Consider the following 26061-nt stretch of genomic DNA (forward strand, 5'->3'; position numbering starts at 1 on the left):
TAAATGTTTCACTGTAGTAGCTTGTTCAATGTAGTGTGACCAGCACCAACCCAGTTTTAGGCTCAGTATAACTGTGAGAAAAAGACAGATAGAAAGGAATTATGAAATGTACAGTATATTTTTGTAAAGATGAACTATATGACAAACACGGTCCCTAGTGTACTTCCATGGAGCTGCTGGCTTTATACAATGCAGACAATATACTTTTGTTCTTAATTAATAATGATCCTTTTCCAAGTAAGATTTTTCCAATTTTCAAAAGATGGTATTTACAAGCTTGTTACGGGTTAAATACAGCAGGCCCACATTTGGACACTTAAAAATCCCCTTTTAAATGTATGAGTGTCACTGCATTAGTAAGTACATGATCAAACCAAGTTGCATCTGCAAACAAATGATGCTAGACCTTTTCTCAGAACTAACTTTACTTTTCTTATGCATTTTATTACTTTTAACTGACTGAACCCAAGGTCATGCCATCCCAGATGTGTATGACTTTCTTTTTTCTGCTGAACACAAACAAAGATTTTTAGGAGAATATCTCAGCTCTGTAGGTCCACACAATGCAAGTGAATGGTGGCCAGAACTTTGAAGCTAAAAAAAAGCACATAAAGGCAGCATAAAAGTAATCCATATGACTCCAGTGGTTAAATCCATGTCTTCAGAAGCGATATAATAGGTGTGGGTGAGAAACAGATCAATATTTAAGTCCTTTTTTTTTTTTTTACTATAACATAGTAATTTATAGTAAAAAATGACTTAAATATTGATCTGTTTACTTTTTTAACCATAAATCTACACTTTCACTTCCACATTCTTCTTTTGTTTTTGGTGATTTGCATTCTTTGTGCATATTATCACCTACTGGCCAGGGAGAATTTATAGTAAAAAAGGACTTAAATATTGATCCGTTTCTCACCCATACCTATCATATTACTTCTGAAGATATAGATTTAACCACTAGAGTCCAATGGATTACTTTTATGCTGCCTTTATGTACTTTTTGGTCCTTCCAGGGAACTAAAAAAATTACTTACAAGCCATTGGCTCCTAAACTGAAACATTAAGGAGCCAAATGGCTGTTTTTAGTCGCCAAATCACAGAATTTGCTCGATTTAGATTGCTGTTCAGAAACAAGATATACAGCCAAAGAAAATGAAAACAGCTGATAACCTATTAATCGGAGGTTTAATAAACGGTATATAGTTGAGAAGGTAAGTTTGTATTCCCTTTTGTCTCATAAATGTTCACACCTCTTTCATAATTTATACAAATATAAGAGATCAAATATATTTTTTTATTTAATACTGCTCTTCACAATCTACATTACAGATAATTACATATAGTATGCATATAGTTGTTTGTTGTCTTCAGTGTCAATGAATGTTTGCACCTTGTGTAATAGTTGTTAACAAGTCCCTCAAGTGTCAAAAGCTTGATCTCATATATAATATATATATATATATATATATATAAACTCAGCAAAAAAAGAAATGTCCCTTTTTCAGGACACTGTATTTTAAAGATAATTTTGTAAAAATCCAAATAACTTTACAGGTCTTTATTGTAAAGGGTTTAAACAATGTTTTCCATGCTTGTTCAATGAACCATAAACGATTAATGAACATACACCTGTGGAACGGTCGTTAAGACACTAACAGTTTACAGACGGTAGGCAATTAATGTCACAGTTATAAAAACTTAGGACACTAAAGAGACCTTTCTACTGACTCTGAAAAACACCAAAACAAAGATCCCCAGGGTCCCTGCTCATCTGTGTGAACGTGCCTTAGGCATGCTGCATGGAGGCATGAGGATTGCAGATGTGGCCAGGGCAATAAATTGCAATGTCCGTACTGTGAGATGCCTAAGACAGCACTACAGGGAGACAGGAAGGACAGCTGATCATCCTCGCAGTGGCAGACCACGTGTAACAACACCTGCACAGGATCGGTACATCCGAATATCACACCTGCGGGACAGGTACAGGATGGCAACAACAACTGCCAGAGTTACACCAGGAACGCACAATCCCTACATCAGTGCTCAGACTGTCCACAATAGGCTGACAGAGGCTGGACTGAGGGCTTGTAGGCCTGTTGAAAGGCAGGTCCTTACCAGATATCACCGGCAACAACGTCGCCTATGGGCACAAACCCACCTTCGCTAGACCAGACAGGACCGCCAAAAAGTGCTCTTCACTGACGAGTCGCAGTTTTGTCTCACAAGAGGTGATGGTCAGACTCGCATTTATTGTCGAAGGAATGAGCATTACACCGAGGCCTGTACTCTGTAGCAGGATCAATTTGGAGGTGGAGGGTCCGTCATGGTCTGGGGCGGTGTGTCACAGCATCATCAGACTGTGCTTGTTGTCATTGCAGGAAATCTCAACACTGTGCATTACAGGGAAGACATCCTCCTCCCTCATGTGGTACCCTTCCTGCAGGCTCATCCTGACATGACCCTCCAGCATGACAATGCCACCAGCCATACTGCTCGTTCTGTGCGTGATTTCCTGCAAGACACGAATGTCAGTGTTCTGCCATGGCCAGCGAAGAGCCCGGATCTCAATCCCATTGAGCACGTCTGGGATCTGTTGGATCGGAGGGTGAGGGCTAGGGCCATTCCCCCCAGAAATGTCAGGGAATTTTAAAGTGCCTTGGTGGAAAAGTGGGGTAACATCTCACAGCAAGAACTGGCAAATCTGGTGCAGTCCATGAGGAGGAGATGCACTGCAGTACTTAATGCAGCTGGTGGACACACCAGATACTGACTGTTACTTTTGATTTTGACCCCCCCTTTATTCAGGGGCACATTATTCCATTTCTGTTAGTCACATGTCTGTGAAACTTGTTCAGTTTATGTCTTAGTTGTTCAATCTTTTTATGTTCATACAAATATTTACACATGTTAAGGTTGCTGAAAATAAAAGCAGTTGAAAGTGAGAGGATGTTTCTTTTTTTTTTGGCTGAGTTTATATATAGTTTTACAACAAGACCAAGACCTTATTCACTCTAGCGCCATCCTTGATTTTTAATGGGAATGACAACGAGGCTGTGAGGGATAGACTTACCATCTCTTCAATGGGCTGTACTGCAGTTTAAAGTGTCTTTGGATCATTCCGCGGACAAAACACTGATAAAATATCTATCCAAGAACATTCTGTATACACAGCCTCGTTGTCATTCCCATAAAAAAATCAAAGATGGCGCTAGCATGAATAAGGTCTTTTGACTTAGTCTTTTACTGTTACCAGATGGCCCAGACACAGAGACTTCAAGAGTGCAAACTGAATGAAATCCCAGATGCAGTTTATTGTGCTACTCCAATCCCACTCAATAATTACCAGGAGAAAAAAAGTGGTACACAATACAGGACTTCTTATTATAAAGAAGCCCGAAATACACATGGGACTTTTATTTTGAAATGTCTGCACTCCCAGTTGTGAGCTCACTGACGGCTGATTCGCTGAGAAAGTGAATCGGATTCAAACTGCTAACCTGAGCTTCTGAGTTCACACCCTCAGTTCTTTTCGGGTGATTCATGAAAAAGATCCGGTTCAAAAGAGTCATTTGTTCACGACTCTCTTGCGCTGGGTTTGCTGTTGCGTGTGGTGCAGCGAACTTGTCAGAAACAGAACGGGTGAAAAGCGGCTCGAGACACACTGGTGCTCTAAAAATGTATTCAGTAACTCACAAGATGATATCTGGCAAAACCGCACATGAACGCACATAACCCGACTGTCGCCAATGGCGACTAGATTTTAAATTAAAGTCACAATAAATTATTTTTGGTCGCATTTGCGACTATTTTAGTCGCAGTCTACAGCCCTGCCTTCAAAGTTCTGGTCACCATTCACTTGCATTGTATGGACCTACAGAGCTGAGATATTCTTCTAAAAATCTAAATTTGTGTTCAGCAGAAGAAAGAAAGGCATACACATCTGGGATGGCATGAGGGTGAGTAAATGATGAGAGAATTATCATTTTTGGGTGAACTATCCCTTTAAGTCCATTTTTTTGGGGTCCACTGTATTTCCATCTTCCAATAAACTCCTAATAATAACTGTTATTCTGGATTCTTCTTTGGCAGGACTTAGAATTTGTTTGAACTAAAAGATGTTTCATTCCATGTGTAATGGACAATAGTTTAGTGTTAATTAATGTTTCATTTACTCCAGCAAAATTAACACTTAAAACAGAAAGGCACATTGCAAGAGCACTGGACACAGTGAGTATACCTGTAGTGTTGGTTTTTGAGGTAGTCTAACACAGCTGGCCTGATACGTGCCACTCCCCCTTGGCTGTGATTGCCTCTTCCCGTGATGACTGACAGCTGGGGGCGGCACAACCCCTGACGCCATTCTATCAAAAGATACATCCGTTTGAGAGTAGACCAGTTAGCGCAATTCTGAAGTCAGAGACAATTATCCAACATGTTTATACACCAAAAACTGTGTAAGTTTATGTGGTACTAAAACACTGCTTATTTTAAAGACATATTATATGTATGCTTGTGATTCACATACCCAAAGTCTTGTCGATGAGGACCTGCTCTAGGTGATGAAGGGCTTCATCAACATGCAATCCATGAAGATCCAGAACATTCTGAGTCAGTAGTGAAGCGTTCACTCGCTCAAATATCTGCATGGCTGCACGGTGGTTTGCTTCACGCATCTTTTCTCCATGCATGTGGCCCTACACGTAAACACAATTGTGCATAATAACTTTATAAGTAAGCCTTTTGAAGTCAAATTAGCTCTGCACTATGCATACATTGTAATTTGGTAGATTTTTCTTTAACAAACAGAGCTCAACAATAGGGTTCTAGAAGTAAAATGCCATTTAGGATCTTCATTGTGATCACGACAGACCAATCATGAGCTCCGATGTTGTTAAAAGAAGGTACATGCTTCTGTAGAAGCAAAATGTTTTAATTGCCAAATTTCAATGGCTGAAGTACTACACTACCCACAGTTCTGAAGCAAGATCAACCAATCAGAAAAGTACACAGCATTTAGTTTCTGCACGCTAGCGGAGGCAAGCTAGGTAACATTAGTTAATGTAAGCTAGTTCATATGAGAGGAGCAATGTTTTCTGATTAGAATATATTTTAAAAAACACCACTGACACAAAAGACCATTGTCTTTTTTCAGGTTAACTTTTGCTTTGAATCAAATGTTTTAATGTTGTGATTCATCTTGGAGTTGTTTGGTTTGGCTCAAGACACAGAACTCTATTGAAGAATATTCTGAAATCCTTATGGAGAAAATGAATATAAAGTATACTTTCAGGTACCAAGGTCGCTGAAAAAGTGGGCAGTCACAACTCTTTTACCCTTTACTAAAGAGAGAACCCCCTATATTTAACCAATATTTAATTCCATTTCAATATGAAAAGGCATAAACAATTATAGCAATTTGACCAATTTTCCTTAGTGTTTATCACTTTAACCTGTTGTGCGTAGAAACTAGCTACGTCCTTGCGACCTTGTCTATTTGCTTCAGCTGCCTTGTTAAAACACTCTATCTGCTGACGTCTCTGCAGCATTGCCTCTGTGCGGAAATCCTCGTATTCCGGATCCTCCGTGTCCTGGAAATGGGCAGCTGGCACCTCGCCATCTCTCTGTTTCCATCTCTGAGTAAAGCAAAACATGTCAACACAGAGCTTTCATTTAATTTCAGTATGATTTTTGTTCATGTGTACAGTGCTCACCCTCTCTTTGCTCTGTGCTCTGTGTGTGCCATTGTGTTGAGGGGCAGGTTCAGGAGCCACAACGTTTCTGACTGGTCCGTCATCCAAAAGAGCATGCAAAAACTGTTCGGTCTGCTCCAGAATGTAACTACAAAAACACAAGCAGATGATTGAGAGATATTTCCTGTTAGGTTATTTTTGCACTACTGAACAACTTATTAGAAGTGTATTAATATAGTTTCATGCCAAAAAATCCTCCAGATCTGAAGCATCACAGACAAAGTTTAAAACAAAACATTGCACTTTTTTAGAGTGAACAATGAAGTCAGATCTTACAACAGATATAATTTCAAAGACGAATCACCATCTATAGTATAATTTAGAAATAAATAGGATTTGTGTGCATTTAGAGCTTGATTGCATGTTGACCCAGTAAAATAAACATGAAATCAAAACTGACACGGTTTATTTTCTTCATAAATGTCCCTGGTCCCATTCTCCATGATTCATCAGTGCACAGTACTCTTAAAGGTATAGTTGAAAATGAAAATTCTCTCATTTACTCACCTTCATGTCATACCAAATGTGTAGGACTTTTAGAAGAATATCTCAGCTCTGTAGGTCAATACAGTGTAACTGAATTGTGGCCAGAACTTTGAAGATCCAAAAAGCACATAAAGGTAGCATAAAAGTAATCTATATGACTCCAGTGGTTAAATCCATGTCATCAGAAGTGATATGAAGCACACAGGTGGAACTCATTCACCACTTATCTTCCCGACCTCACTCTGCCCAGATGCCGCTCAGCCCCACCCTGCTCGCCACACACCCCCATCGCCAAACTCAGGCCGGGGAATTCTCTGGGCTGTGACCTACTCCCCCCCCATTTCTAGGGAAGGAGCACTGGCACGTCAGGATGGTCTACAGGTCTGACCCACATTTGAATGGTCAACCGATATGGTTTTTAAATTGAGATATCTAGAAAGCAGTGTGGCCAATGGTCGATATATACATAATACTATTTGAAAACAGCAAATAAGACAGCATTCACTAAAAAATTGTAATTAATTGAAAATGCTGTCAGTTGACTTTGAAAGAGACACAAGGGGTAGGTAACACTACAGTTAACTGGGCTGATATTAGGGCTGGGTATCACCTGGCACCTCACGATACATATTGCAATACATGTCACGATTTGATAAATTGCAATACATCACAATAAAAAAAAAAAATCTTAGAATACGAATCAATTCCATTTCAATTCCAATTAATTTGTGTATATTTCAGTTATATACTGATGTCTGATGAAGAGCATGTAGCTCAAAACATCATGTTTTTGTCTCTTGGTGAGCTCATTAAATTAATTTGGAAGTAACAATGTGCCAACTTTGTTTTTTTGTTAACATGATATGAATACACAAATAGTTGATAAATATTGATACATGGATCTAAAGTATCAATACAATATCATGAGAAAAAGTATTGCGATATATTGATATTTGATTGTATCAACACAGTCCTAGACGATACACAGTATATCAGTCTATCGCTATGTATCATTTTCTCACTTGTTGTCTCTGAAGATATCTCGAAGGAAATGCCGGTCTATGGTGGGGAACATGGAAAACAGCTGGTTTTCTTTCAGCTTGGCTGCACTGTCTTTCTTATCCAGATCCCTCCGACTTGACCTGGACTAAAACACAAACATATCTTACTTTTTCCTTTTTGTTAAAAGCAGTGATTAGATAGAAAAGTTTTTCTATGAGTGTTACCTTCTCCATGCTGTCCTGCATCACCTGCTCTTCAATCATGATGTCCCTTAGGGAGATGGGGGGACAGGGTACACTCCAGTTGTCCATAAAAGGAATTTCTTCATACAAACCTGATTGGTCTCTCGGCCCAGTTTTGCTTCCCTGTGATTCACCCCAGTGGACAGAACCTTCATTTCCATGGAGACACAAAGATTGAAAGGACAGTAAAGTAAAAAAAAAAAAATATTCCTATTATGTGCGTGTTTGGAGGAACACCCATAAAAGTAGTGGAGAGAGATAGCAGACCTTCTCTTTTTGCAGTGGTCATTGAATGTGAACAGAGATAACAGAGTTAGTCCAGCACCTCGTCTTAACTAAAAACAAGTTTCCAAAATCAAGACATTTTTCAACACCTCATCCTAATGCAACAAGCTTCCAATGTCTTATACATTTTCTGCCCTCACGAAAGCGAAAAACTGTGCAAAATGACAAATTCACAGCCAATCAGAACATACGGTTTGTGATGTTTCATATACAGCTATGTGGACAGGATTTTGGACCAACAGGATTTCACTGCGGGCTTCATGGTGATTTCATGGTTTTATGCTGCACATCTATATTCACTGTCTGTTTGTGTGCATAGAGAGAAAAAGCTGTCTTACTCTCTTGCAGTAGCTGATAGGACAGAGCTGCCTGTCTGTGCTTTTCCTGCAAATGACAACAGACACCAAGTGAGTTCTACATTAATTCATAATCACTCACAAACAAAAAATAAATATATACATTTATGGTCATGATATTTAAGCTGTTTGTTTTGAGTTTAATATATGAAAACTGTAAACATAAAAAAATATGTAACTAACTTGGATAGTCTCTTTCCATTTTTGGTGCAGCAGTTTGGCCAAGTTCAGGTCTATTTGCACAGCACAGTCATCTGGTGAAAATGCACCTGCAGCCATATTGAGATCAAAGAGACATTCAAATGTATTTTTAAATGTGTGAATGGGAGTCTTGTGGATCCTTATTTCACTGTAAGGGCAATTAAGTATCACTGGATTAAAAAGGGTTTTTGTGTGATTTTTTGTATTTAAAAAAATGTAACTCTCTAAAACACTCAAATTCTAAATCCCAGAGATAACTGCTTATTGACCAGTAAACCAGCTCAACACACCAACACTGGCTTAACCAGTGGTGTGAGTTTGGGGCCAGACTGTCTTTTTGTCTGGCCAGTGGAAGATTGGGGGACTGTTTGAGAAACTTGTTTGAAAAAAGTAATTGGCTAAATTCGGAACCACATACTACTCTTACCATTTCTGCCATGTATAGATGCTGTAGAAATATTAAGAGTACTAAGGTAGTATGCGGTTCTAAATTTAGCCACTATTTTTATAACCCCGTTTGGTTTCGTAGAGGCACAAAAATTACACACTTCACACAAATTAGTGTTCTTCATTTTTAATGGCCTTTTGCCCTTTGGGACAGGACAGAACAGTAAGAGTGAAAGGGAGAGAGAAAGTATTGGCTACACCTGACTACACAGTGGGAGCACTGTGTCCCGAGTGTGTGTACTAACCAGTTACAGTTTTTAGCATTTGTTTATTTAAGACACCATTTTTAATGGGGCACATATTTATTAATTGATACACTGAATAACTCAACAATTTACTTATGCATTCATTGGACAACTGATTACCTGGACTGACACCAACAGGCCCAAAGAGCTCAGTGAGCTGCAATGCAAGTTCAGTTGGAAGTTTCAGCTCCAGAGTCTGAATGTCCATAGTTCTTGGCTCTCTTCTCCCCTGGCCAGTTCTCTTTCTCTCCTTTTCTCGTTCCTTCCTCTCCTCCTCCTCTCTGCGCTCCATTTCATCAACCTGACGCAGAAGTGATTGTGTTATGGCATCCACCTGTGCTCTTGTTTCATCATCTTCCTTTTCTCCTCCCTCTTCTTGAGTCCATTCCTCCAATGTTGCTTCTAGGCTCTGACTAATTTGCTCACTTTGTGTCACTAATGTTACTTCCTGCCCTGGATCTAACTGATCGGTTGTATCTGATTCTGGCTCTGCCTCACTAGCTTCTGGAACATTTAATTGTGCTTTAGTGTCTTCTGTTGGTTGTTTTAGTGTTACAAAAGAATGCTCAGGCTCACATTTGTCCTTTGTGATGCTTAAACCCTCATTAGATCTTTCAGCTTCACTTTGTGAGCTTTGACCTGCGCTCCAATCTTCACTAGCTTGGCTCAAGTCACTAAGGTTAGTTTCCTGAGACTTGGGACTGTTGCTGCTTGTTGTACTGTTGCTGGAGTCTGTCACATTCTGCTCAGCTCTAGCCTGGTCGATCTCTGAGCCCTTCATGGCTTCTGATGGCTCTGTGATTGGAAAATTCTTCACAGCTTGGTTATCATGTGACTCCTCAACAAAAGACCCCAAATGACCTTCCTCGTTTTCATCATCATCTTTATACAGGCGTTCTCCAGAGTCTAGCAACAAATTAGTTGTCCACTCAATATCTTGATGGCACTTCTCGTAAAGGTCCTCCAGAATATCCACAGAAACATGCCTGAAATGGAGGCTCAGAATTTCAAGGTTGTGTTGCTTGGAGTGGGATTCTTTAAAGTCGTTCTCTTCCACCTGAGAGCCTTTCTCATGGACCACGCGGTATGGCACACCCTGCTGGCAGGTAGACTGCTCTTCATTTGTTTTTGGAGTGAAACACAAAGAGTTTCCATCCAAAACAATTATACCACTACTAGAGAGGTCCGAGGCTAATGCAGAACATTTCAGCTGGTTAATTCGCCAAAGCAGAGCAAAGTCTTGAGGGTGTGTTTGGGTTGTAATACTGGGACATGACTCCACGACTTCCCCTGGTGAAGGATTGGAGGGCTGATATGAAATAACTGGAGACTGTGTGCACGGTGAGGAAAGGCTTTGATTGGTGAAGGTAAGTGCCAATTTACAAGATTTCCCTATTCTTCGACTAAGTCCTCTCCGTCTCTCCAAGTCTATGCCACCCCTTGAACACAGAGTTCCCTGGACACTGGGGCTCAATCTGCATTTCTCCTCTGATATCACATTCTCTTCCTCTTCCTCAACCTCCTGCTGTGTGGACACCTGACTGGACTCGTCAATCTTGTCTGCCCCCTTTGCCGCTGGACTTGGAGGAGTAGAGTGATCTTTGCCTAGGTCAGTGCACTCTGAAAACTTCCACTCCTGCACACAGTCTGGGAGTTCAGGCCAGAACACAGTCTCCAGGTTCAAGTTACCCTCTTTTTCACCCAGGGATGGGGAATGCGGAGTAGTCAATTTACTTGGAGCTGGCGATGAGCTTCCTCCTCCTTGCAGTAGATCTACAAGATTCTGAAATTCTTCTTCATTCATCTTATCAGTATCAGAATGCTTGTCCTCGTCAACAGAAGCATTATCTCCATCCTCCACAGTACTAGATTTCTTAACGGTGTTCTTTACGGATTGATTCCTTGAATTCTGTCGTCTTCCTTGGCGTTGGCCTTGAGATTCCAGTGGCCAGTCCCCCACAAAATCCAACAGCTCTGGCCGCAATACCACGTCTTCAGAAAGATGCTCATCTTCGCATCCTTCCTCATCTTGCCTAGAAGACTCATTGGGGTCAAAGTCCACAGGCTGATCGATGGCACTTACTCCCAGTGCATTTGTATAATGCGCTCTGTCCCTCCTGGGACGCTGAGCAATGGACTCTGAAAACGCCACAGGTTGCTCCAGAAACTTCTCTTTTGCTGTCATTCCAAACTCTTCGGTTGTTCTGCTGCCCAAATTTCCTATGTTTTTATCAGTTTTTTCAAAGCAGGCATCTAGCTCCAAATCCAACTCTTCTCCATCAAGTAGTTCAGACTGCAGCATTCCAGACCCTGCCAGAATGTTATCATGGAACATCATGGACTCCTTGGAACTGTAGGATTCCATTTCACCTTCTTCTTTACTTGTGGAAATGGTACTGGAAACCTGGCTTACAGAGGACACATCAGGCAGAGATGACGAAAGGTGCACGTTCAGTTTGCTCAACCCAGAGTCACCAACAAGATCAGGATGACTGAGACCAGGGGGTAAAGACTGCCTGAATGGAATGAGAGAAATCCATATGTTCTTGTTTAAATGTGTAGATATAATTATTTTCAGTTTTTTTTAATGAATAACATAAATGTAATGCATGTACTCACTGGGGCTGGCCAGTCTCTGTTTGGGTCAAATCCACAACATTTGGCACTGGCTCCGGTCTTTGTGAATTCATGATGCTCTGAACAGAGACAAAACGGTCATAACGCTCCAGTATGAGTCTGATCTTCTCCTTTGTTACTTGGTGCCTTGTACGCCTACACATAAAGGGTAAAACAGAATGAGAGTTGCCATGACATTATAAACATTTGTGATTATGTGATTATTTAAAGCTATAGTAGTGTGTTAGAATTAGTTATTCATACTTCAAGAATAGTTTGTTCATTTACAACTCCCGACAAAAACAATTTATGGGGAGCCATAGTGTACATAAATGAGTTGTATGTTTTCTATGGATCAATGGTCAGTTCTCAATTGTCGCCATGTTTAACATACTTCTCAAGCTCTCTGGGTTTGGTTTTCCACCAGGTATCTGGCTCGCGAAACAGCACCCTATACCTATGTTTCTGTGCCTAGGGGAAGCAAAAGGAGGTGTACTTGTGATTACAAGTAAAGGGCATGTCAAACTGTAAAGTATGGAACATTCTAGAAGTAAATAAATACATAAATAAGATCTACAAGAATATACACTTAGTAGCCTGAAATATCAAATACATCTTTTATTTAGAATTTTCAACAAATTAATCTAACACAGATACCACAGCTAATCTTTTACAATATAAAAATAAAATGTGGTCATTGCTCGATATCGTCCACTGAGAACTTATTTCATACTATGAGTTTCATAGTAAACTGCTCACCATGGCAACATATGGTTTCATCTCCCAACATTGCATATTGGTGTTGTCTATTATGATGGGTGTCAGGCCGTTTTCAAAAGCTTCTTTTGCTGAAAGGTTTGTACAAGTTGATCACCAGAAAGATATTGCAGAATGACTGAATACAGACCAAGTACCATCTATTCAATGGACAGTTTATGATTTAAGACATAGGGAAACAACTGAAAATTACTGTACAATCCAGACATTACAGTTTGTTTTGAGCTGTACATGCTTTATATATATACACTCACCTCTTTGGTGATTCCACTCATGGGCCTCTCCTAGTAGATTTCGCTCATAATGGTAGTGACCATTTCGAATAAAATATTCGTCAGTGCTCAAAACAACCCCTCCTGGATTATACTCCAACATAGCACTGGACAACAAAAAGACAGTATGACTGTACCTATGATTAAAACAAATATAAAAAGCATGGTGGACAATATAATGTTGATTGGTTAAGCAAGCATGATTACCTGCCCATGTTATTAATCTTAAAACAACTATCTGCCAACTAATAATCCAGGCCGATTTTCATTAGTCCATGAAAAAATATTGGTCTATCACTAATCTCAATGCTATTTCTCAAAAAGTAACCCATCTAATCCAGTAAGAGGCTAACTAAACTAAAACCTAAGGGGAGTTGTAATCCCAAATTATTACCCTCCCCTCCAAAGTGTTCTACTTCTTCCAAATAATGTTATTTTGTACATCATAAACTGCTCTCTGTTCAAAGCAAAATGAAAAAACTTCATATGCCATACTCTAAATCCACCAGCCAAGATCCTTTTTGCTATTCCAGCCTTATTTAATCCAGGGTTTTCACACTACCACCCCTGGAGTCGCGAGTTCGAATCCAGGGCGTGCGGAGTGACTCCAGCCAGGTCTCTTAACAACCAAATTGGCCCGGTTGCTAGGGAGGGTAGAGTCATATGAGGTAACCTCCTCGTGGCAGCTATAATGTGATTCTCGATCCCGGTGGGGCACGTGGTGAGTTGTGTGTGGATGTCGCAGAGAATAGCGTGAAGCCTCCACGGGCGCTAAGTCTCCGCGGTAACACGCTCAACAAGCCACGTGATAAAATGTGTGGATTGCCGGTCTCAGATGCGGAGGCAACTGAGATTCATCCTCCGCCACCCAAATTGAGGCAAGTCGCTATGCCACAATGAGGACCTAGAGCGCATTGGGAATTGGGCATTCCAAATTTTATTTAAAAAAACCCCCAGGGTTTTCACACCAGTGTTTACAGCGGTGCTGCGCCACTGCTGAATTATGCCGCTGTTGGAATTTCACATGGTTAATTTAAGATTATTGATGCAACATAATGCTTGCCAGCCCCAGTCAGCTGCGTGCTTTCCACACTGCAAAAAGAGACCCCACCACATACACACACACAAAAACATGCACTTACTCACTGTGACGTCACCGCATAACAACACGTATAAAACTCGCTTCATTTCAAGTGGCTCGCGATCTCTTTTCTGAAACGTAGGATGGCAGGAGATCGCAACGTTTCACTGAACAATCAGTTAGTGCTTTCCTCGTGAATATAAATGAGCCTTCCCCTGTCATCTGTATGTTTTGAGCACATTTTGCTCGCTTCAAAAGCAGAATGAAACAGCGCTACACAGGTCAATTATCAACATGGCTTAATCATGGATAAAGCAGCAGGAGCGCAGAGCAGGTGTGGTAAATCGCGGACTGGTCTCAACTGCACAGACTATTTTAAATGCTGATCACGCCAACCACCGCGGCATCCACACTCAACTCACCATGCGTCCCACCGAGAATGAACAATTATAGCGACCACGAGGAGGTTACCCCATGTGACTCTACCCTCCCTAGCAACCGGGCCAATTTGGTTGCTTAGGAAACCTGGCTGGAGTCACTCAGCACACCCTGGGATTTTAACAAGCGAACTCCAGGGGTGGTAGCTAGCATCTTTAACACTGAGCTACCCAGGCCCCCCAAATATCATTGTTATTTCTATGGATACTATGGAAGAACTATGGGGCATACAAAAATTACATAGTTCTTTATATAGAAACCATAGTTACTAACCATGGTAGTAAGGAGCTATGCACGTTTTTACCTATAGTTACTATAAACTATTACAAATATCATTGTTAAAACTATGGATACTATGGAAGAACTATGGTGCATTTTCTTAATTATGGACCAAGCTATCAGTTTTCCATCTGTATAAAATCTGTACTCCTGTAATGCTCTCTGATTGTAGGAAAATGTATGCTGTTTTATTTGCCTTCAGAAATTCCAAGACATGACTGTAGTTTAATCAGTAAGAGCCCAATGAAAGGAATCTGTAAAGAAGACCCAACTTAGTCACACTGTCAGTATATTTCAATTTAGCCATATAACATTAGGTGTTCATTTTTTCCACAGATGTTACTGTTGTTAATATAATTTTCATCTGCATCACAACCTCAAAATCAATGCTGTACTATCAAATGTGCATTTCAATTCACATAACATGTAATAATATTTGCATGGGTGCTACTAAAGCAGGTGCTGGTGCCACATTTTCAAAGGGCCCTTTGAGGGCACAAATAAACTCTGATATGGCCCAGGCTAAAATTGAGTTTGACACCCCTGTTTTAATCTATTCTTTGACCAACAAATATTAATACAGGTCCGGCATTGCGGGCTTGTGGACGCGCGCACAACAGCACCGCTGCTGAGAAAAAAAAAAAACACAGGGGAAACACTGCATGCATTTCACCAAAGAATTTCCAGTCATTCATGGTTAGCGGATAAGGATTTTTTAAATTAACCCTATCCCAGAGGATCGTTTTCTTGCTTACTTGGCAAGGGTGGTTTTGCCTGATCCAGGAGCCCCTCTAAGTAACACCAATACATGCCCCTCCAATTGGAGTCGGTTCTTGTGAGGCAGAGTCCATGACTTCGGTACAGTTGCAGAAGGCTTCAGAGGAGCTTGTCTGATAGGTCCACGAGCCAACCACTGAGAAGCAGGGAAAGGGTTAGTGTTCCAGGGTGTGGGATTAGTAATGACAGGTGTAATAAAGGCTGGTCCCATAGTGCGGGGATGGAACTCCGTAGCCTGAGCATTCCAGAACATGTCTGGTGTTCGAAGCGCTTCATTATGCTTCACAACTCCGGTTTGGTTGTGGAGTTGATCAGGTCTGCGGTAAACCTGGAAGGCAGAGGGCCGTGGTTCGGTAGGTTTGGCCTCCATTCTTAGGTGACTAAAGTCAAGTGATATGTTTTTCTGTTCCGGGATATGAACCCCACCAAAACTCAATTCACTCACAGGTGAACTACCTCGACAGGCCTCTCTGAGCCAGGGGCCAGAGTTAGAGGCATGTTCAGCTACAGAGCCAGACATGGGATTAACTTCCAGGGTTAACTGCTCAAGATCTGATGAGGTTTGAGGACCATTAATCCAAGTCTGGGATGTAAGAGGCAGAGAGGAGAGATGGATTGACCGAGAAGGAGGGGGCAGAGCAGAGAGAGGTATGGAGGATATCAGAGAATGAGTGCTAGGCTGTGTTTGCTGTGACATCAAAGTCTCAAGTTCCTGATCAAGGAGCGCATCAATCTCTCTGGTTAGGTGTGTTTCATCAGGGCTCTGTTCCTGCTGAGATTCAGGCTGATGTGAAAAAGTGAAGCTCTGTGTAATTTCACTCTTGAGTTTTGTCTGAGAGGGGTTCACTCCCAGGAGCGCAGCAGCCTGCTCAAACCCTGAGACTGGAGGAGGGGGCAGGGTTATGCCCTCAGCAGCATCTGACAGCTCTAAAAGAGAATCCATTGCATTCTCCACTAATGAAAAGAGATAGTGATAAAAAAACCAAAAATTAATATTTTTTAATATATAAATATATTTTAATATAATATAAATTAATATAAATGTATGTAATATTTCTAGTATCTGCACCAAATACATAGGTACAGTTGAAGTCAGAAGTTTACGTACACCTTAGCCAAATACATTTAAACTCAGTTATTCACAATTCCTGACATTTAATCATAGAAAACATTCCCTGTCTTAGGTCAGTTAGGATCACTACTTTATTTTAAGTGTGAAATGTGAAATGTCTGAATAATAGTAGAGAGAATCATTTATTTCAGCTTTTACTTCTTTTATCACATTCCCAGTGGGTCAGAAGTTTACATACACTTTGTTAATATTTGGTAGCACCGCCTTTCAATTGTTTATCTTGGGTCAAACATTTTGGGTAGCCTTCCACAAGCTTCTCACAATAAGTTGCTGGAATTTTGGCCCATTCCTCCAGACAGAACTGGTTTAACCAAGTCAGGTTTGTAGGCCTCCTTGCCTTTGGGGAAGACCCAATTGCGACCGAGCTTTAACTTCCTGGCTGATGTCTTGAGATGTTGCTTCAATATGTCCACATAATTTTGCTTCCTCATGATGCCATCTATTCTGTGAAGTGCACCAGTCCCTCCTGCAGCAAAGCACCCCCAAAACATGATGCTGCCACCCCCATGCTTCACGGTTGGTATAGTGTTCTTCGGTTTGCAAGCCTCACCCTTTTTCTTCCAAACATAACGATGGCCATTATGGCCAAACAGAGGACATTTCTCCAAAAAGTAAGATCTTTGTCCCCATGTGCACTTGCAAACTGTAGTCTGGCTTTTTTATTGTGGTTCTGGAGCGGTTGCTTCTTCCTTGCTGAGCAGCCTTTCAGGTTATGTCGATAAAGGACTTGTTTTACTGTGGATATAGATACTTGACTACATGTTTCCTCCAGCATCTTCACAAGGTCCTTTGCTGTAGTTCTGGGATTTATTTGCACTTTTTGCACCAAACTATGTTCATCTCTAAGAGACAGAATGCATCTCCTCCCTGAGCAGTATGATAGCTGCGTGGTCCCATGGTTTTTATACTTGCGTACTATTGTTTGTACAGATGAACGTGGTAACTTAAGGCATTTGGAAATTGTTCCCAAGGATGAACCAGACTTGTGGAGGTCCACAATTTTTTTTCTGAGGTCTTGGCTGATTTCTTTTGATTTTCCCATGATGTCAATAAAAGAGGCACCGAGTTTGAAGGTAGGCCTTAAAATACATCCACAGGTACACCTCTAATTCAGTACACCTCCTATCAGAAGCTAATTGGCTATTTGTCTAAAGGCTTGACATCATTTTCTGGAATTTTCCAAGCTGCTTAAAGGCACAGTTAACTTAGTGTAGGTAAACTTCTGACCCACTGGAATTGCGATATAGTCAATTAAAAGTATAACAATCTGTCTGTAAACAATTGCTGGAAAAATTACTTGTGTCATGCACAAAGTAATAAAAATGTCCTAAACAACTTGCCAAAACAATAGTTTGCTAATGTTAAATCTGTGGAGTGGTTAAAAAATTAGTTTTAATGACTTCAACCTAAGTGTATGTAAACTTCTGACTTAAACTGTATTTATAACTTTTTTAATGTATTGTTTTAATAAGAAGCCTGGCTAATCTAATTTAATGCAAATCGTAAATTGTGATCATGAATATTTTTCACATAATCTTTTTTTTTTCAAATTCTTTGCTCAGTCATCGGGTGATATTATGTAACCACGTACTGGTGCACACTTTAAAAACATATGGGCCCATATATAAAATTGCATAATGACCAACAGGTCAACCCTGTTCATCTTTATTGTTGTTAACTTTATCAAGTGTATACTTGTTGGCTGTCTCAAAACATAGCGAGCTGCCTACCTAGGTATACTTTTAGTACCTCATAGGAACAAACTCTAAAAAAGCCCGTTTGATGTTTTGTACCCGATATCTCTCCCTAAATTCATCCAGTGAAGTCAATATTTAGGCTACTTTGTGAAAACGAAAAGTGAAACCTGCCAAAATTGCAGTCAATGATGGCCCCCTCACCTTTAAAATCGGCCTCCTGCAGCACCATGTAAATGACTTCAGGGTCCAGATGTGAAAACATTTCTTGCATGTTCCGGATGATTTCGTCTCGGCTTTGAGATACCGACTGACCGCTGCCGGACAGCGTTGACCCAAAGTTATTATAGCCCAGTGATGAGTCCGCCCGGGTCACAACAGATCCACTTGCCCAGTGTGCTCGACTCTCGGGACCGCTCCCGTACTCACCCGACTGCATCGGGACTCGGGCGGGACTCAGTCCATTTTTCCTTTTCTTTGGCATTCTGCTGTGCCCACTGTACTCAACACCGACGACCGATCCACTGTTTACAAGTAGATTTCACCAAATGAAGGAAGTGTAAAGTAAAAGCTGTAGGAAACTCTCAACGGAGAAGGAAAATGCCACAGCGCCTCTAGTGGATGGAAATAGCATAACATGAGTTTCTTAAAGATAGATAGATAGATAGATAGATAGATAGATAGATTGATAGATACTGTGCATTTGTAAATGTACTAACATAATAGAAACGAAAAGAGAATAAAGTTAAAATAATATAACTATAAGAATACAAACTAAAGTTCAAACAACAAAAATAAATATAATAATAATGATAATAATGTATATAATGTATTCTTTTTATATTATTTTGAGTGGGGAAAGCTACAGTGCGCCTCTTCTCTGACACACGCGGTAAACCCAAAATTCTTTCTAGCTAATAAGTCCATTGTCGGCCATCTTTGGAACGCTCTCGGGAAGCTATTTCCAGTCATGCCAGTGCAGCTCCTATCTACTTGAATGGAGAAAGACCAACATTTCAAAAACGGTTAGTCAAGATTACGATCAAAGAACATATTTCAAATATGCAATAAAATATGACAATACTGGTATCATAAATTGTGATTCTTTACCTCATATTACTTTTTAAAAAACGCAATTTTCCCTACTTTTATAGCTAAAGCGCATGCGCATTGTCGAGTTGAGTGACAGGTGATGTCTGTATCTAAAAGGTGATTAACTCTTTTAACTGTAAGGCGGGACTTCCTTTCTACAATCCGTTGACGGGTGTTCAGAGCTCCTTGGTTGGGCGTTCCAATTTCTCCCATTCATTTGAATAGAAGTGGCCCAACTCTGCTAAACCACATTCAGAGAGACGTTTTGGCGCATCTTCTCGAATACATACGGTAATGTTTCTCCCTCCATCGGTGCGTTGCAATACCGGCTTTCAGCCAAGCGGGGAGCTGTGCCTCCATTTTCCACGCGAGGACGTTCACACATCCCTGTATGAAAGAGACGGATCATTGTGCCCGAAACTAAAAAAACAACAACTCCTAAACCTGAACCTGACTCATGAATTAAAAGAACGACTTATCCGTGAGGTAATAACGTGATTCGTTTGTAGATGTTTGTGAGGCGGCTGCGGTCGTTTAGGGGGTTTAATTCACACAGTTTGTGTGGTATGGTCAAGTTGGTGGTCGATGTTTGCCTCGCTGAGTGAACTTATACAGAGAAAACAAGTAAACAATTCAGATATCCTGCCGTCTAAAGTTGGAATGACGGCCGCTGTGGAGTAGTATCGCCTGAGAGATCTGGAAGAAATTCGTTTTGGATAAAGATAAGCGGCGGGTTCTGATTTGAACAGGTAAACGTGAGTGCTGCCTGGATGTTTGTTGAATAGTTTTGAGGCCTGGAGCTGATGGCTAGGCTAATAGCCGCTAAAAGAGCTATTGTATTCTTTTGAGGTGCTTTAAAATCATATTCAACTGTCAAAATAGTAGACTTGCATCTGAATGTTAATATTATGAAGAAACCCTCGAGAGCCCACGAGAGATTGAAATGGCCGTCGGGTAGTGAGTTTTAGTCCAAAAGCGCGCTGGCGGAGCGCATCTCATTAGCTCTCAGGCTAGTACTGTTGTTAGCTTCATTAGCTTCGTGTTTTTATTCGGGAAATGTCCGAAAACAGTCGTCTGTAATATTTTCATGCCATCATACGATTTTAAGGGGGCTAGCTACACCTCTAGAGAGCAGGAGACTGAAGTGCAGAAGGTGTTTTTAGTGTTTTTGCAGTGGTGTGGTGGGGTTTGTGTGCTGAACTTCAGTGTTGTTGCCTATAGAGGCCAGTAGAGGACCGTCTGTCTGAAGAAGGATGATGGAGTTCACGCAACAGCCTCCGCAGCAGAGACCGGCTGGGGACGGAAAGATCATCTACCCACTGGGTGTCAAAGAGATCACTGATAAAATCAGCAATGATGAAGTCGTCAAACGGCTAAAGGTAAGAGTCAAAGTAATGATAAGTGTCATCACATGACAGGAATGAATATATTGAGCACACTTTATAAAAACACACAATCAAATAGACATATTGTAATGCATACTCGATCTATTAAGTGTTATATAATTTTCACAATTTTCACTGGGGCTTGTAAGCAACCGCTTGGAACATTGCAGAGCAATGTCTTGGCATTGTGGCTGTGAGTTTTCCACCAGCAATCACCACTCGTATTATCTTCCGATAATTAAAAAGTCTTGTTTGGCCTAAGTCATAAGAAAGTTTTTGTTAAACATATATTTAGATATGAGTGATTAGCCACCATATTTCCAGTGCATGAGACTTATTGGGCCAACAGCAAGTTTAACCAAATAAGATCCCAATGATTTTTAATTGGGAGCATGATAAATAATTACAGGTGTTAACGGCTCTGCAGCTCAGTTATTCATGATAAATACTAAGCAGTCTGGCCACAATACCTGACTGTGGTATTTGGTTTGATGTTGAAGATTTATTTTTTGGAGATGCTTGAAGTCATAAAGCAGCCACAAAACAACATCTGCATTGGCATAGTATCTGTTATTCAGAAATGCATCTGTGAGTTGCATAAAAAAACAGAATAACTGGTAGTTTAGGCCTAAAGTTTCTTGTTTAGCATTCTTTCATGATTAAAGTTTGGGTAAATGAATGCTGGGTTCACTACGTTCAATTCTAATGCAAAGGCAGCACAATAATAGTATATTTTACAATACTTTTGCTCATGGTATTAGTGCCGAAGTTTGTTTTTCTCTTGATGCTACTGCGCCTGTCCTCTGTTAGGCTATATGCAGTACATTATACACCTGCTTGCTTCTGATCACATAATACTTAAAAGTTTACTTAAGTATTTTTTATGTGTGTTGTCTTGTTTGCTAGGCTTGCCACGGTATACGGTGTTACCGGTTATGCTCGGTACATAGGACGACACCGGTGCAAAATTTCATACCGGTAAAATGGGTAAACATTATGAAAGAAACTTACTTAATGACAGCAGTTCCTATATCAATAGCCAAACTAATCGAATTGCCTACATAAATTCACCTAACGTTTTTGCGACTCATAAATAAGCCTAAATAAATGCATTGAAAGCCAGATGTTCTTTATCGACATATCAAAATGACTGTGAATGTGCACTTACAGAAGATGTGACTTTAGTTGACGGCAACAACTACAGGTGCATCTCAATAAATTAGAATGTCATGGAAAAGTTCATTTATTTCAGTTATTCAACACAAATTGTGAAACTCGTGTATTAAATAAATTCAATGCACACAGACTGAAGTAGTCTTTTGTTCTTTTAATTGTGATGATTTTGGCTCACATTTAACAAAAACCCACCAATTCACTATCTCAAAAAATTAGAATATGGTGACATGCCAATCAGCTAATCAACTCAAAACACCTGCAAAGGTTTCCTGAGCCTTCAAAATGGTCTCTCAGTTTGGTTCACTAGGCTACACAATCATGGGGAAGATTGCTGATCTGACAGTTGTCCAGAAGACAATCATTGACACCCTTCACAAGGAGGGTAAGCCACAAACATTCATTGCCAAAGAAGCTGGCTGTTCACAGAGTGCTGTATCCAAGCATGTTAACAGAAAGTTGAGTGGAAGGAAAAAGTGTGGAAGAAAAAGATGCACAACCAACCGAGAGAACCGCAGCCTTATGAGGATTGTCAAGCAAAATCGATTCAAGAATTTGGGTGAACTTCACAAGGAATGGACTGAGGCTGGGGTCAAGGCATCAAGAGCCACCACACACAGACGTGTCAAGGAATTTGGCTACAGTTGTCGTATTCCTCTTGTTAAGCCACTCCTGAACCACAGACAACGTCAGAGGCGTCTTACCTGGGCTAAGGAGAAGAAGAACTGGACTGTTGCCCAGTGGTCCAAAGTCCTCTTTTCAGATGAGAGCAAGTTTTGTATTTCATTTGGAAACCAAGGTCCTAGAATCTGGAGGAAGGGTGGAGAAGCTCATAGCCCAAGTTGCTTGAAGTCCAGTGTTAAGTTTCCACAGTCTGTGATGATTTGGGGTGCAATGTCATCTGCTGGTGTTGGTCCATTGTGTTTTTTGAAAACCAAAGTCACTGCACCCGTTTACCAAGAAATTTTGGAGCACTTCATGCTTCCTTCTGCTGACCAGCTTTTTAAAGATGCTGATTTCATTTTCCAGCAGGATTTGGCACCTGCCCACACTGCCAAAAGCACCAAAAGTTGGTTAAAGGACCATGGTGTTGGTGTGCTTGACTGGCCAGCAAACTCACCAGACCTGAACCCCATAGAGAATCTATGGGGTATTGTCAAGAGGAAAATGAGAAACAAGAGACCAAAAAATGCAGATGAGCTGAAGGCCACTGTCAAAGAAACCTGGGCTTCCATACCACCTCAGCAGTGCCACAAACTGATCACCTCCATGCCACACCGAATTGAGGCAGTAATTAAAGCAAAAGGAGCCCCTACCAAGTATTGAGTACATATACAGTAAATGAACATACTTTCCAGAAGGCCAACAATTCACAAAAAATGTTTTTTTTTATTGGTCTTATGTATTCTAATTTTTTGAGATAGTGAATTGGTGGGTTTTTGTTAAATGTGAGCCAAAATCATCACAATTAAAAGAACCAAAGACTTAAACTACTTCAGTCTGTGTGCATTGAATTTATTTAATACACGAGTTTCACAGTTTGAGTTGAATTACTGAAATAAATGAACTTTTCCATGACATTCTAATTTACTGAGATGCTCCTGTATGTGATGCAGGACACGGTTTGCCCCGTATTTTAGCGACTCGCATGCACCCAAACGGCACCGAACGTGTCGCAAATTTAGAGAAATTGACATGAAACACAGACACCTTCAGTGTGAGTTGGAGATGCATCCAGCTGCATACTCGCATCAGGTTCAGCTATTGTTGAGTTGTGTGAGATAACACGGACGCTACATGACCGAAGCGGCTGCGGGGGAAAGATCAAGTAAGATCAATGCCACTCTGTGCACATCTTCTGTCATGTTTCCATTAAAAGCAGGAGAATTTCGTCAAATATATAGCATTCGAGTGTATTATAATTGTTTCCCATCATTGTGATTCCAAAACACCAGTAAAAACACATTCATGACAAAAGATGGAGAGAGACTCAAATGAGGACTGTGAGGAAAAACTGCAGCACTTAAAAAAAAAAAAAAAAAACTAATATAAAGAGAAATACACTACATTCATGTAAAGCCTTTCTCTCTCTCTCTCTCTCTCTCTCTCTCTCTCTCTCTCTCTCTATATATATATATATATATATATATATATATATATATATATATATATATATATATATATATAAAATTATTAACATGAACAAAGACAATGGCCCTAAAAGGTCAAATTTATTTTTAGTGCAGTGTTTCCCACAGGGTTTTGTGAGACTATGGTGCGTTGACCTCGGACCCTCTAGGGGTGTTAGGGGGCATGCTCCCCGTAAGAAAATTTTGTACATTTTAAAGTTAAATGCATCAATCTGGTGCACTTTGAGAGCAAAATTAAGAGGCTAGTTCTATGAAGATCTTTGTGCTCTTGTAAACAATTTTGTGCTCTAGTAGTAATTTAATCATAAACACATTGGTTTCAGGGCTGGCTGACTGACTGGGAGTGAGATGCTTTGCAACATTGCAAAACACAACGTTAGAGATCTTTTATGTTATGAGAAGTGTAAATATTTTCAGTTCATTATGAAAGTGTGGCAGGGCAAATTAGGTCCGCCATAGTCTAGATAATTAATGGGAAACACTGTAGTGATACCATTTTAGCATGTTAGTCAAATTCTATTAACGGATGAGCCCAATTTTAAATGGAGAGCGCTTTTCGTTTAGCTTTAAAAACAGAAAAGGCATATTCGTTACGCGGAAGAAAACCCTTAAGGGAAAAAATAGCCTACTTGCTCCATTGATTTGTTCTTTTGGGAAAGGTAGTGTTTACTAGAAGGAAACGTGGATATAATTTTTTTTCTTTCTCCCTGGTCGTAGCCTTTTCCGTTAGGCCTATTTGTTGGGGCTGTTCGCAACGAACGTGTATTTGCGTCCGACAGTGCTGTTTTTCAGTGTAATTATGTTCTAGTTGGACCTCTTTGACAGCTGACAGCTTGTCAGTTAAAAATAACTTAAACGCATCTCAATACACCTGCATTCTGCATTCTCTCAAGGGGGCGTTCAGCGCCAAGACCATTATCGGAATGAACGAATGTATGGTTCCCATAAAAGTGACATCTCTTGTGGAAAGCCAATGAGCCGCGTTACACGCTGCTGGCAAACGTGGCAAAAAATATTTATGCCTTTGCGCAACAAGCACCGCATCTGAAACGGCGTAGAATAAAGTGACCCCACCCACCCCAAACCCTCCCCAAGAGGTCACTGCTCAAGCCTGAAAAGGTGGACATGCTCTTTCTTGACAAAAAATGTAACATGTCTACTGTACATATTTATTGTTGTTAATGTTAATTTTGTACATAGCCTGTGTTTGCTGTGTGGCGTGTTGGTTGAGGTTTGTTGAACAAAACACAATTTAATCTGATTGCACAATTTTTTTCAGGTTCATTTACATTTAGTTAAAATAAATAATAAATAAAATTTTAAAAGTTTGAAATCAAGCTGCCTTGTATTATTGTGTAGGCCATTGAGCAACGAAATTACACCATAGCACCACTGAGTGTCCAACTAATGGTATAACCGTTTCTGAATGCTGATACGGACCGGAATGAAAATTATAACATTGTGACAAGTCTGTTGTATGCAACATTACTCAGTTTTCAGTTACAGATGCCACTGTTGAGAAATTTTATATTCACAGTCAACCATGATTAATCCACGAGTGAAAGTGTCAAACAGCAGGGCTGTTACTGAGATTAAGCGAGTAGTATTTGACTTGTCATGTGATCTTAATATGGCAGCCCCCAGGACCCTCTCCATGTAGAATAAAACAACTTTTATTAGATTAATTTCTGATATGACTGGAGTATTCATCTCATCTGAGTGCTCATGATTTTATACTTGTTACAATACATTTCTTAAGGAGTACAACTTGAATGATGAGGAAAACATTGCTGAGTGCATCTTTGAAGTCGGCATGAAACAGATTACTTCCATATTGTGATGTTTTTTTTTTCTAGTGAAACAGCTTATCGAACAAGAAAAAAATGTAGGGTGGGGACTTGAGTTTATCCATCGGCTGTTGATTGGATTGTGAAAAGTGGGCGTTGCGTACAGGGGTGGAGGCAGATCTGAATGCGAGTTTGCAGTCGACATACACTGCCTGGCCAGAAAAAAGTCGCCGTTTGGATTTAAATAAGCATATACTTAAGAGCCTGTGATTGGATCATTATTGCAGTGATTAATATGTTTCATCTGGCAACAATTCTTTTAACCCTAACTGATGGCAGTGTGTAGCTTCTCATTTCTTAAACAACCATGTCGGAAAACATATCCCGTGGT

At 40.3% G+C, this 26061-nt stretch overlaps 2 protein-coding genes across 6 annotated transcripts in view; one reads left to right on the plus strand and one right to left on the minus strand.

Moving 5' to 3' along the window:
• The window catches only part of LOC127443622 (NEDD4-binding protein 2-like), a 19712-nt gene extending 1020 nt beyond the window's left edge, over window positions 1-18692 (minus strand). Inside the window, exons 1-16 of one of the 3 annotated variants that reach the window (XM_051702323.1) lie at window positions 18288-18684; window positions 15236-16211; window positions 12665-12789; window positions 12393-12481; window positions 12028-12104; window positions 11637-11789; window positions 9138-11533; window positions 8308-8393; window positions 8107-8152; window positions 7466-7632; window positions 7262-7386; window positions 5715-5841; window positions 5454-5636; window positions 4529-4697; window positions 4241-4364; window positions 1-71 (exon numbers count right to left, since the gene is read on the minus strand). The exon at window positions 1-71 is cut by the window's left edge and continues 1020 nt beyond it. In XM_051702323.1, the coding sequence (XP_051558283.1) occupies window positions 26-71; window positions 4241-4364; window positions 4529-4697; window positions 5454-5636; window positions 5715-5841; window positions 7262-7386; window positions 7466-7632; window positions 8107-8152; window positions 8308-8393; window positions 9138-11533; window positions 11637-11789; window positions 12028-12104; window positions 12393-12481; window positions 12665-12789; window positions 15236-16211; window positions 18288-18567 (5169 nt within the window). In that variant the 5' untranslated portion in view covers window positions 18568-18684 and the 3' untranslated portion in view covers window positions 1-25. Of the gene's footprint in view, window positions 72-4240; window positions 4365-4528; window positions 4698-5453; window positions 5637-5714; window positions 5842-7261; window positions 7387-7465; window positions 7633-7959; window positions 8153-8307; window positions 8394-9137; window positions 11534-11636; window positions 11790-12027; window positions 12105-12392; window positions 12482-12664; window positions 12790-15235; window positions 16212-18287 lie in introns of those variants that run through there. The other 2 variants (XM_051702324.1, XR_007897682.1) reach the window with 2 other exon arrangements.
• A 339-nt stretch (window positions 18693-19031) lies between these two features.
• Window positions 19032-26061, plus strand: part of LOC127443628 (sister chromatid cohesion protein PDS5 homolog A) — a 54080-nt gene continuing 47050 nt past the window's right edge. Inside the window, exons 1-2 of one of the 3 annotated variants that reach the window (XM_051702341.1) lie at window positions 19032-19108; window positions 20397-20554. In XM_051702341.1, coding sequence (XP_051558301.1) covers window positions 20429-20554 — 126 coding nt within the window. In that variant the 5' untranslated portion in view covers window positions 19032-19108; window positions 20397-20428. Of the gene's footprint in view, window positions 19109-19522; window positions 19662-19710; window positions 19925-20396; window positions 20555-26061 lie in introns of those variants that run through there. The other 2 variants (XM_051702340.1, XM_051702339.1) reach the window with 2 other exon arrangements.

This window comes from Myxocyprinus asiaticus, chromosome 7, assembly GCF_019703515.2.
Source record: "Myxocyprinus asiaticus isolate MX2 ecotype Aquarium Trade chromosome 7, UBuf_Myxa_2, whole genome shotgun sequence".
Lineage (NCBI taxonomy): Eukaryota > Metazoa > Chordata > Actinopteri > Cypriniformes > Catostomidae > Myxocyprinus > Myxocyprinus asiaticus.